A 12,061-nucleotide genomic window follows, 5' to 3' on the forward strand; every position below is an offset into this window, starting at 1 on the left:
AGTCTGCACAATTAATCAAATACATATGAATGGAGTATTGTAAAACAGCTTACTTATTTGTTAGGGGTAATATTTATTGCATTTGTTTCGTCGCTTCTATCCACTATGCTTATCGAGAAATCATGCTGATTAAAAGAAGACACAGCGTTTCGTATTCGAAGCATGAAGAGCAAAGTTTTATACAAGTATGGGAAGTAGCTGTTGAGTTACATCTTCCAATCCAATCAAAATTTATAAATCGAACGTACTTTCATTTCTTGCACATAAGATATGCCGCCATTAGGTATGTAAGCAAATACAATTTATTTTTTTACCTTTAAAGTACTGTAATTACAATGTCTTAGTGCGAGTACTTTGTAACGTGTTTCTGTATTTCCGTTGTCTTCACATTGGAAAATTATGGCTAGTGTGGACTTTAAGCCTCCTGTTGAATGCTAAGGTTGCCGCCCGGCAGTCGCTATACATTCACGCTTTTGGAATGTTAGAATGATTCTGTTTTTTTTTATTTCACCTTAAAATTATTTAACCCATGAAGTGAGAAACAGACGGCTTATACAAACCGCCACAAATTATACAAGTATTGTACATTAACAAAAATGGTGCTCTGATTGTACATTTATTTCTTAAGCACTACACGCAGTAGCGAATACAGTCAACCCGTGTGCAAAGCAATAGTGACCAGACTTTCAGCAGGAATCGGAGAAGCAAATACGCTAACCCAGAGAAAACCATCCACCAAAACCAAAAGTGAAAAAGCCATTCATTCTACCACAAAATTTCTCTGCTAATATTTCGCAAAAAATGCATGAAATAAGGTATAACGTAGCCGGAAAACAAGCAAACAAACATAAACTCCAAATTTCGCTGCAACCATTACCACAAACATGGAAAATCAACTAAATGCACAACATCCCTAAATACCGCTCCAAACACCACAAAATTAACAACCAAAGCCGGCAGGTCACACAAAAATGGGGGGAACAGCAAACTTTATATCATTTAGAACTACATGCTACGTAAATACAATATAATAAAACCATTCGATCAACAAATCAATCTGCAAGCGCGCGGGTGCTTTCACAAAATACATAAAATGCTCTAGGTGCCAAAAAACTGAAGTCTCGGTGCCTCACGTATCAATGCGGGGTTTAAGAGACCATCTCTTCTTTCATTACGGGGGAGGCAACCATGGTAGCCTCCGCACTGGCAGGTGTCACGATACTCCCCGTCGTTTCCTTCGCTACGCTCTTTTCCTTCTCGGAATTCTGATGGCGCTGCTCAGCACGCACCTGTCGCCGACTGGGCATCATAGGGAATTCTGCGTCTGTAGCCTTACACTTGAGCGATTCCACATCGCCCAAGGCCGCCGAGGGCGGAATACCTGTGATTCCGGTCATGGAGCCGCGGACGGTTACGCATTTACGCATGTGCTTCTCCAACGTACTGGGTATGGAGAATGGGGTGTTACAGAATCGACAGCGGTAGATGTCTTTCCCTGCACGACCATGCGTTTTCATGTGACGTGTCAACTTGCTGCTCTGTGCGCAAGCGTAATCGCAGAAATTACACTTGTATGGTTTTTCACCTAAAAGCCCAAAAACGGATAACTCAGCCTCCTCCTATGCAGTACTGCTTGACAAGATATATGCTAATTGTAAGCCTGCCCAACAGATACTCTAGAGCCAAAATTTTTAAACCAAGACCCAAGTTAATACGGCAAATATAGTATACACAGAAGTAAATTATATACTTATAGCACTGGTGCACAAAACAGCTTAGAATATTTCTAAATCATCTACCACATAAATACCTGTGTGGCTTCTACGGTGAACCGTCAGGTTGCTGCAGTTTTTGAAGGTTTTGCCACAAAATTCACACACGTCTTTCCGAGATTTCTTTCCATCAGCATCGACGCTGCCTTCTTGGCCATCCACTGCACCGGATGGTCCTTTCGGCGAATTGTCATCGTCATCCTCCTCGTCCTCTTCCTCCGGCTCAACAGAGCCTTCACCGTTATGCAGGGCTTCGCCGGCTTGACTAGCATCGGCCTTCGCTTTGCCTCCGCCATCGACACTGCCGTCTTTGGCAGTCCTTTTAGATCCTTTTTTCTGACTAGAATACCATGAATTATCAAAGAGATCGCGATTCAGCATGCCAACCATGGACGGGCCGTATGGGCGGTAGCGGGGCGCCAGAGCACCGGCCCGATTCTTGCGATTTTCATGTCCGTTGAATTTCTTCAACACCTTCCCCGATGATGTATCGGGTTCACTGGAGGCTTCCCCAGTATCATCTGCCATTTCATCGTTGATACGTAGCGCCGGTTTCGACGCATCACCCTCATCGTCCTCTTCAGCTGACTCCATGGCCGCATCGTCGTCGGACTCCTGTTTCAGACCAGCAGCGGTTCCGCGCGATGACCACGAACTGTTATTGTGGACTTTCATATGTCGCTTCAGTTTACTGGCCTGCTTGCACGCATAGCTGCATTGACCGCATTTGTAGGGTTTTTCTCCAGTGTGCGACCGAATGTGAACGACGAGATTGCTATGAAATCTGTAAAAACAGTGTTAAGTTTTTGCCATTAAACAGTACGTTTTTGTCATTTTTTGTTTTCATTAAACCGTAAGTTTTGTCATTTGTTGTTTTTGTTTAAGGGAACTTAAATTGTACTTGAAATAATTGGATAGAAAACGAAACAAAGTAAAAAAACTCATTTATTTTAGCTTATTATTATAACTACATCATATTAGTATATGCGTATGTACATATACACATATGACTTGTATGAGTACATTGCTTATAACTGCGTGACAATCAGAGACCCTGCATCTCGGCTTCTTATTCTGTATGCAATCCACTTATGATTTATATCCATACCTGAATGTCTTGAAGCAGTGCGGACATTGGCGAACTTTTTCTCCGGATCCCGACTTGGCGGCCGGATGTTCGCGGTTTTCAGACGACTCTTTATGATCCCCCGAAACGGGTTCGCCACCTTCGCTACCCACATCACCCAGCGTACGACCAGCACCCGGCTCCGATACCAGCACCCCACCCCAGGTGGGAACTCCACCGGCCGCGCTGGAGCTGCTCCCGTCGGCGTCGAATGGACCGCGCCCGGGCATCCAGTTTCGTGGATTCCAGTTGCTGTACCGTGAATCAGCGCTCAGTGGTTCGTGACGATGCAGTAAGCGAGTGCCGCCGTTAGAACTGCAGTTTGACGGATGATTACTGCTGGACATATCGTGACTGCGGGTGAATAACGTTAAACGATGCTCGGACTGCAGATGGTTCAATAAATCCAGCGCATGAGAAAAGGAATGACGACAACCAAGACAGACGAGGTCTTGGGCTTCACCTGTAAGTGAAATTTGGCTGATCAACTGATGACCATTGGTAATCATATGAAAAGAGTCCAGCATTGTGCTGCACAGAGAAGAAGAGAGAATTCTCCCGGCTTGGTTCTTCTGATTTAACTACTCTAGTGGCCAGTGAAAGTGACTACAGTGCTGACCACTCATATTAAGACAAGACTGACAAGGTGAGTATCGCTACTGAGCCGATGACGTCACGCTATTTTCAGATTCAGCCAGGTTTAACCGCCGCCTGGGAGTAGGTGGAAGCTACGGGTACAGTGAGTGAATGCAAGTTAAGCAGGGCTGTGATTGCTGATTTGTCGAGACATGAGCACGCGTGCGGTGGCCCATGCCACAGGCTGTTTTAACGTAAATCTTTGAAATTCATAACTTTCCTCCATTAAATTTTTATGTATAGTCTTAAAAATGCAGAATAATACACAGTATTAGGCAAAATAAATTTTCTGTTTCTTCTTTAGGGTAATGCAGTATGAGCCCTGCGGTTAACATAGCCGCCTATGGAAATCCTCCATAGGCGGCTATGCTAGCCGCGCAGGCTAACAGCGCACAATCCTGAAAGAAAAATTAAAAAGCATTTCTTTTGCCTGATACTGTGTATTATTCTGCATTTTTCACGACTATACATAAAAATTTAATGGAGGAATGAACAAAGTTATGAATTTTCAAAGATTTACGTTAAAACAGCCTGTGGCATGGACCACCGCACGCGTGCTTCTGTTACGTTGTCGCTCGACAACCGGAGGGTCCACAAATGGTGCAATGCCAGTAAAATCAGCAATAAAATTGCTTAAAACGCCACTGCTGCACAATAACATAGCATTGCACTCGTACAGTACACTGACGATGAGTACAGTACCGCATGACTCGTTTTGATGTTAAGTGTACTTACTTAATTTGTAACGATAAATACAGTACAAAGTACATGACGGCAGCGGAAACGCTTCCCAGATGAGCAACCCATTTATAAAAAATTTCATACTACGAGCCTACAGAGTACGTGTAACAATTCTAAACAGAAATGTTTAATCATAATTGCATCATTATCTGCTATCAGCTTTGGTTACGCACTGTAGGGTCACTAGGGTTGTACCTATGCCAGTCGAAATTTTAATGATCAACCACTTGGAGTCATACCTATTAAATTTGTTCAGTATGAACTATGAATTTGGCTTCCCTTAAAATTAATAAAACTATAAAGCAGCACGGAAGTCCGGGAACTAACTGAATGAACTGAACTCCATCCTAAATTTCGCTGCCGATCATAAAAAAACAGATTAAAATCATATATCGATAACTCTCTCACGCACAGGAAGAGTATAGTAATTTAGTAATCACAAGCAGCAAAAATTACTTGTGTAACTGGATGAATTAAAAATAAAATTCAATCCTTATAAAGCAGAAGTATATTAGTATAGTATTCATGTGAACTATTTCACAAAGTTTTTTCCTCGGCCCTGAGCTTCCACCAAATGTCTGATTCTTACTCGCCGGCATTCACATACGAACTATGAGTACACAAATACATATTAGCGTTTAAGGTTTATCGGTCCATGGGACATGGGTTTACACGGAAGCAGTGCTCTCCAATAAGATCATCACCTAATGAAAGTATAACTGCCATGGTGTTGTCCTTTCCATCTATTTTTGGGATCTATGGGCAAATCTTTATGAACTTTATTAAGAAAGGGTTGACTTACTACCAAAACGTTATTCCTGATATCAGTTTTTTCGGTTGAACTTACGTTTTCGAGATAAATTCATTGGATGATCGTGCTCTTCTTCGGCACAGTTTTCATTGTCACTGGTCACCAGACTTCCCTGGCTACTGTGAGGACGCGCTTGGGAAGCATCCCGCGATATAACTGGCGATGACATGTTTCGGCTAAGGCTTGGCGTTATTGTTGAATCCTTTAACTGATTAGTAAAGTTCTCCTTATCACAATGGTCCACCTTATGCTTTATAAAACTACAGATATCTCCAAGAGGAAACTCTGCTTGGCACATGCCACAGACAAGCGTATCCATAGGCGAATCAGCCAACCCTACAAAATCAAGCAGCAACATTAAAATCTTTTGGCTTTTGCAGATTTCCCACTGCAACAGGATCCCATAAGACGGAAAACGTTTTCGAGATTTAGTCCGTCAAAATTACTAATCCACCACTTTCTATTTGAAAGCCGATATTTTCCACAGTACTGGGACACAAGCTATTGCTTTACGCCTTTGTACGTAAGACGGTAAGCGTTATCCCGTAAATGTGATAATTCCTGAATGCGTAGCCGCCGAGCCGAAAGCATGCTTTTCATTGAGAACTCCCGAAAAAAAGGTTACCATAAGTTTAATGGCAGACACACCGCTAACTGTCATTCAAATAATGTTCAAACTTGGAACAGATCTATGGTACAAGGCTACCACAAAGCGATGGTAGAATTTAAGGGGAAAAAGTAGAATTTTTATTATATGCGAATAATGCGATAAGCTGGTTCCACAGCTCGACTGTTGTATTAATATTTAGAGTAATTTTATTGTAAGTTGATGCCATTACAACCACTATAAGGACCATCTTTTATATTCTACAGTATAACAATCACAAAATCAGTTATTAACAATATATATTAAATCTTGTGCATGTGTACTTATACAGCCCGGTCGAACGCTTTTGTAATTCGTTGCAACTTACCGCTTCCTCTATAAACCAGAATTACTTCAATTTCCAAAAGAAAAAATCATGTCACCGATAAGAATTATACATTTTATGAAAACTTTGGTATAGTAATGTGCCTGACCATAACCGAAGGTTTAAATAAAACTACGGTCTCGAATGGAGCATAACATATTTTGCTCGTAATCTGGTCGCCTAAAAGCCGACTACCGGTCACTTATGCCGTAATAATATCCGCTTGCATGACCACAGTCCACTCAACACCACCGGGTGGATGTTATTCAGCCCGTGCACAACAACAACCCAACTGACCAATGGGCTGCTTGACCGGCCGTTGACCAGTGCTTGTTTGTGCGATATTAAATTGTTTTCGCAACTGGCCACTGGTCTTTCCAGTAGATCAGACCGTAGTGCATACATGCATCTTCTTCAAATAGAGTACCAAACCAGATGATGAGTGGACATACATTTAAATTGTAAAATTATGATGAAAACTGAAAAATACTCGAAATGCTGATGGTACCGTAACAACCTGTGCTTCCACGTTAACGATAATCATTTTTTACAAAAATTTTTTTTCTGAAATGGTAAGTCACCGTACACATTAGAATATTGCACAAAATATTTTTCGCACAGGAAAACAGGGCATTGATAAAGCGGTATGGAAAACTACTATTACTATTTCGATTAAAAAAATTGGTGTAATTGTTGCTAGATCTAGACAACTAGCTAGGTACGACTTAAGGGTGCTAAATATAAATAAATTTCATCACTTGTGTAATTATAAATCTTACTTACCAAAGTTACCATTAGTTCTTTCGGTTAAAGTAGTATCCACTATCCAATACCGTGGATTGTTCAAAAAAATGAACAACCCACACTCGTAAATTTATAAGATAAATTCTTAATTCATGAATTCATTGATTCATGAATTTAGATCAGTGATTCACAAGAAAGCGATATACAAAACAAATCTACAGTCGCAACTCGCAAATGTAAACTACTGTATTGTTTAAGCCTTTAAGGATACCGATATGGAGTGGCTATAAGCCAGATCAATCATAATCGTGAAAGCGCAATATTTTACAAAACCGCTGTATTTCCTCGAAATATTATATCATATTATATTATTATAATTTACTTAAATATATAAACTACAGTGGTTTATCAAATTTACCTAAGCTTGCAGGATTAAATTGCAATCACTTTCATCACCACCATTATTTTATCAACAAGTACTAGTACATAGCTAGTAGCTACGACAAAAATCAGAATACACGAGAAGAATCAGAATATCTATATACGCACAAATTGCGATATTGTTTCCTATACGCATTACTTTATTCCACGATTTACTCCATGGAACTGTATTTACTGGAAGGTGTGCGCATAACCAGTTACAGTTGAAATGATTAAAATCAATGGACAAGTGCTATTTGCAAGAATATCGTTCGTACTGGCCTCAATTAACAATCAGGTGATGAGCGGAGTACGGACAACGGTCACTTACTTACTTACTGACCCACATCTCCTCTCCGATTCACCAATTTCCTTCACAACAAATCTGAACTGGTCCACCATAGAATCTGCAGCTATATTTGAGCTTGATGTAAAGACTGCATGTGAATGTGGTTGGGCCGGTCGTCTCTGACCACTAGGGTGAATGACCGACCTGAAACCGGCTTTATCCGCACTGACCAACTGACCCACTGTCAGCTGAATGACCACTCACACTTTCAACATATAATCGCCGACAACACACATTTTCCCTTCTGTCGTTATACTGACCAGTACTACAAACATGCCTGATCCACTTATGGAAAAATGTCACTGACCTCGTCTGGTAAAATGGTCAGACCAGTCTTTTCAACGTCCATTTTAAGGACACAGGACAGGATAGGCGGTCACTAGCTATCTCAAAGCAGGAATATCACGATACCGCCAAGTGAGTCTAAACTTTAAATGTAATGAGTTACAACCACATTTTCCTGCACACACGAATGACGCTTCGTTTCCGAAATTAATGCTCAGATTAATTTTTTAAAAAAAGCAACAAACAATTTAGGATTTAATTAAAACTGTAATAAACTCTAAAGATCAGACGAAACTAACTGTAAGTAATTTTCTGCCATCGCCTTCTCGGTATACTGACAATGAGCATTGCTTTATTATTATGGTTAGGGAGCAACGAGCGTTACATATCTGAAAAGTGAAAATATACAGTCTACAGATTGTCGTACTACTTCATAAATCGTATCCACACTTAAAGCATTTAGGTGTGTTTACAAATATTAGCTTCAGACTATCAAAATTTAATTACTGATGCAGCTGCAATTACGTATTTGCGATAGAGAGAAATTTGCTGGGCAAGTAATATGTACTTTTACTCCACTTTTTATGATGAAATATCAAGGCAGTTGCAAGATCGCAACAAACAGTTTGAAAACGAATAGTAACTAAAAAGACCTCTCAAAACTACTCTTAAAAGTTAGTCGTAAGCCATTAATACTGGAATATTACAGATGGACCTAATTTAATAGCATTCAGATTCAGTCCTGCTCTAAAAAAATTCAATAAAAAAAGCCAACATAATATGATTTACATACCGTGGACGACTTAAAGTGCATTAAAAAAATGATACCTTTAACTGACTCTGGTGGAGGATCTAATCCTTGCGGCTTAGCAGTATGTATTTTGTGGAGATTTCGTGCAATACTAGGCTGAGAGAATTGATTCCATGGACGACGGAGCAACCTTTTGAAATACTAAATATCTCTACAGACACTACAACTTAAAACTGAGTGCACAAGTTGCACGTGCGGTGAATTACTTTGTACTGTAATTGTGTGTTTATGTGTAACAAATCTCACAAAATGAAATTTCAAGTATAAAGCAAATCTACGACTAAGTACAAACTAACTAATTACTGGTAAGGAGTCTTATCGGTACTCATCTAGTTGGTCAGTGCGTGCTGGATATTGTTATTCATCTCGAAATCTGAGAATTAGCTGCGTGCGCAGTTGCGAAGCTGCAAATCATTGTTGTTACATAATGCCTGTTCTACATTGCCGGACCTACGATCGAATTGTATTCTGCAGTACCGAATCGCCGATCAGTGATCGAAGCTCTAATATGTACGTTGGTTTCCACTGTCCTGTATCGGGTGGGTATAGACTCCCGTTATCGTGCACTGTAAACCTTTCGACCTGCAAACTAAAAATCGATGACGTCCACGCTTGGGTCCGTCGCTGCACGTATTTGGCGGAAATAGCCAACTGAAATGACGTGAGCAGATCAGAGTTCTCACTTATGCTCTTATTGCCGGGCTTGTTAAACAATATATATGTGTACCGCAACATATTGCTTAGCGACGACGATGCCGCTACGAACGGAACCGTAACGCGCTGGTCTGGCCGACTCGTCCAGCGCGCGGCGCGGCGTTATCTTAGACCTCGTATTTCACTGTGGAAAACGTCTGCAAGGCACAAGCTTGAGTAACTACTGGTCTTTCATGGGCTAAACTGGTTCGATAAATGGAATGCTCGTAATATCTGTTCACGCCGCTTTCAAATGAGCCATACAGACTCGAATGCTTGGTTCGCAGAAAAAGAAAGGAAGCCAGCAAGGACGGAAGGAAGGACACTGAGTTATACATACGAGAAACGATGAGCCAACGTTTTCGCTTGCCAACGTACATACATACATGTAGATGTACTGGTCTTGTTAGCTTATTATTACCATCAGGCAAGAAGTGGGCAAAGAGATAAATAACATAGGACAGTAACCGGTTTCACACCGGGGCAGTATCCAGAAATATCATGGCTAAGAAAATTGCAGTATCCCACATTTTGCCGGAGCGTCAGACTGTGAATGCTGTCAAATCCAAATTACATTGCAATTTTCACGATACTAGTGATTTTAATGTAACATCACTGTAAGCTAAAAATTAAAGTAACTATTAATTCTGATTCGCTACTCGAACGTTTAAAAATTAAATAAAAATTTGCGTGTTTAAGTTATGCAAGGCAAATAATTATTTAGATGTCCTATCAGTATCAGACAGATCTAGATGAGTACTGTAAATGTTTGTAATATCACCATAATTGAGCAGCATATGACAATAAGCATTTTAATTGCTTATATTTTACATCACAAAAAATTAACTGATGACTCGCATTTGATTCAATCAAACTGGTTTCATGGCAAAAATTTTTTTGCATCCCCATAAAATGCCCCGCCCAAAACAAGAAACACAAATTATACACATTTTCTTATTTAATAATTACAAAAGCGTATCATTCTCTACAAACATAATGGTAAATGTGGAAACTCTTTCCACACGTGAAGAACCGCCAATTTCCGCCAGAGGCTCTTCCTATCGAAACTAGCGTTTCTGTTTTATGGTCGCCTGTGTACGAATACCCAGCGACTACTGGCGTTAGTGGCGTAGATATGTGCGGTATGATTTTGCCGGCTTCATAAGCTCAATCAGCATGTTCGTTCGATCCGTTGACTGGCCAACCGCAGAAACAGAAAACGGGCCCAGCAAAATGAGAGCACTATCGTAACAGTGCTGAAGCAAAAGGCGACCCCATCTAAGATTTGACGGTTTCTTTCTCGCGAACAGAAATATAATATTGTGAAGGCTTTCTTTCTACATCCGAACTCAAACACTTTTGTTCATCGTTGCAATAGCCTCATTTCGAATGACCTGTGTCTGTTTGTTAAACTCGTCTATTAATTACTGCGGCTTATCGGTAACCCTGCCACAATAAATCGATGATTTAGAAATTAATGAGACCGTATAACAAAAATTAATAAGAATACACAGTTTATTCATAGTTAATTATCGCAGTCCATTCAGAAGCAACTGAACGTCTGCGCCCAGCTTGGTAAGTCATTACATAACTGGCAGCTCTGTGTAGAGCTAGCGCTGAGTTCCAGTGGGCAGAAAAGAATCGATGACTGAATATAACTATCACGTGGAACAGCCTGTGAAGTACATACGAACCATGGTTTGGCATCGTACTCGTACCTAATAGTCTGCACGAAACATACGAACAAACCCAACTCGATATGATTCTGTATTTAGGGTCCTGCCTTTCTTCGATAAACACAAACACGATAGGGCCTGACGACTAGACAAGTCAGCCCATATGACAGAATACTCGGTTTTTCCTTATTGTACTGCCGTGGTTCAGTGGAGAAACTGCAGAATTTCTCAAATTAAAAAACATATGCTCCAGTCTCATGGTGGGAACTGTCCTGATCAAAATCACGATAAAGGACATACGAGGTAACGGGGATACAATGCTATCGACCTTGTTTGTCCGTTCCCAGGTTCGAAGCGCAATTGTTTAGACAAAACCTGTCAGTGTAGTGCTCTTGTCTTACCTGGTATTGATGTCCGACATGGTTGGGGCCGATCCTGTTTCCTCCGTGACATAGTTATGTGGAATCACCGGGAAGGATTAGGAAAGGGGAGAAAAAGAAAGAAAGGACTATCTATCACCGTATTTCTGTTTATACTGTAGTGACTATCGAATGGACTGACTGGTTCTATAACCAGTAGAAAATCAAATTCTCCAACAGTAGTGACTCGCAGTAATACTGACCAGATAGCTGGCCGATGTACAACCGCATTCAGTCTAACGTTGTACGTATGGTACCAACCCACCGTACCAGTGTCCAATGAGCACCAATGTGAGCTATCGAGCTGATATCTCGAGCCAGAGGCGTCGAAAACGCTGGCGTTTTGCCCGGGTAGTATTTTACGTCTACTACCGGATGTAGTGGTACCGGTGAACGCATGGAACATGGTCTTTCCAAATAGCCCATGCGCATTGCGCGGCAAAGTAATCACCCGAAAATCCCTAACTGGAAGAATTGCATCGTGCACGAATGTAGGTGCTGCATGCGGCGTGTGGCTTACACTCGACTAATAATTTGTCGTTCGTAGGCAGTACTGCCGAATCAGCGATTGCTTCTCTTCTTCGCATATTGTGGATTTGATAATTAA

The 12,061-nt window shown here is 40.9% G+C and overlaps 1 protein-coding gene across 2 annotated transcripts; it reads right to left on the bottom strand.

Annotated features, from left to right (window-relative positions):
- Positions 1–543: 543 nt before the first annotated feature.
- LOC129598976 (B-cell lymphoma/leukemia 11B-like) lies at positions 544–11,913 on the bottom strand. 2 transcript variants are annotated; one of them, XM_055497082.1, is made up of 5 exons: positions 8,684–8,929; positions 5,123–5,422; positions 2,881–3,361; positions 1,811–2,556; positions 544–1,585 (listed from the first exon to the last, which is right to left on the bottom strand). In XM_055497082.1, exons 2-5 carry the CDS (start codon positions 5,403–5,405, stop codon positions 1,149–1,151), a joined length of 1,947 nt encoding a protein of 648 aa, XP_055353057.1. In that variant the 5' UTR covers positions 5,406–5,422; positions 8,684–8,929; the 3' UTR covers positions 544–1,148. The 2 variants fall into 2 exon arrangements, with proteins under 2 accessions (XP_055353057.1, XP_055353050.1); XM_055497075.1 differs by lacking the exon at positions 8,684–8,929 and adding an exon at positions 11,437–11,913 and having other exon boundaries at positions 545–1,585.
- Positions 11,914–12,061: the final 148 nt, after the last annotated feature.

The sequence above is a fragment of the Paramacrobiotus metropolitanus genome, unplaced genomic scaffold, assembly GCF_019649055.1.
Source record: "Paramacrobiotus metropolitanus isolate TYO unplaced genomic scaffold, Prichtersi_v1.0 Parri_scaffold0000004, whole genome shotgun sequence".
Classification (NCBI taxonomy): Eukaryota; Metazoa; Tardigrada; class Eutardigrada; order Parachela; family Macrobiotidae; genus Paramacrobiotus; species Paramacrobiotus metropolitanus.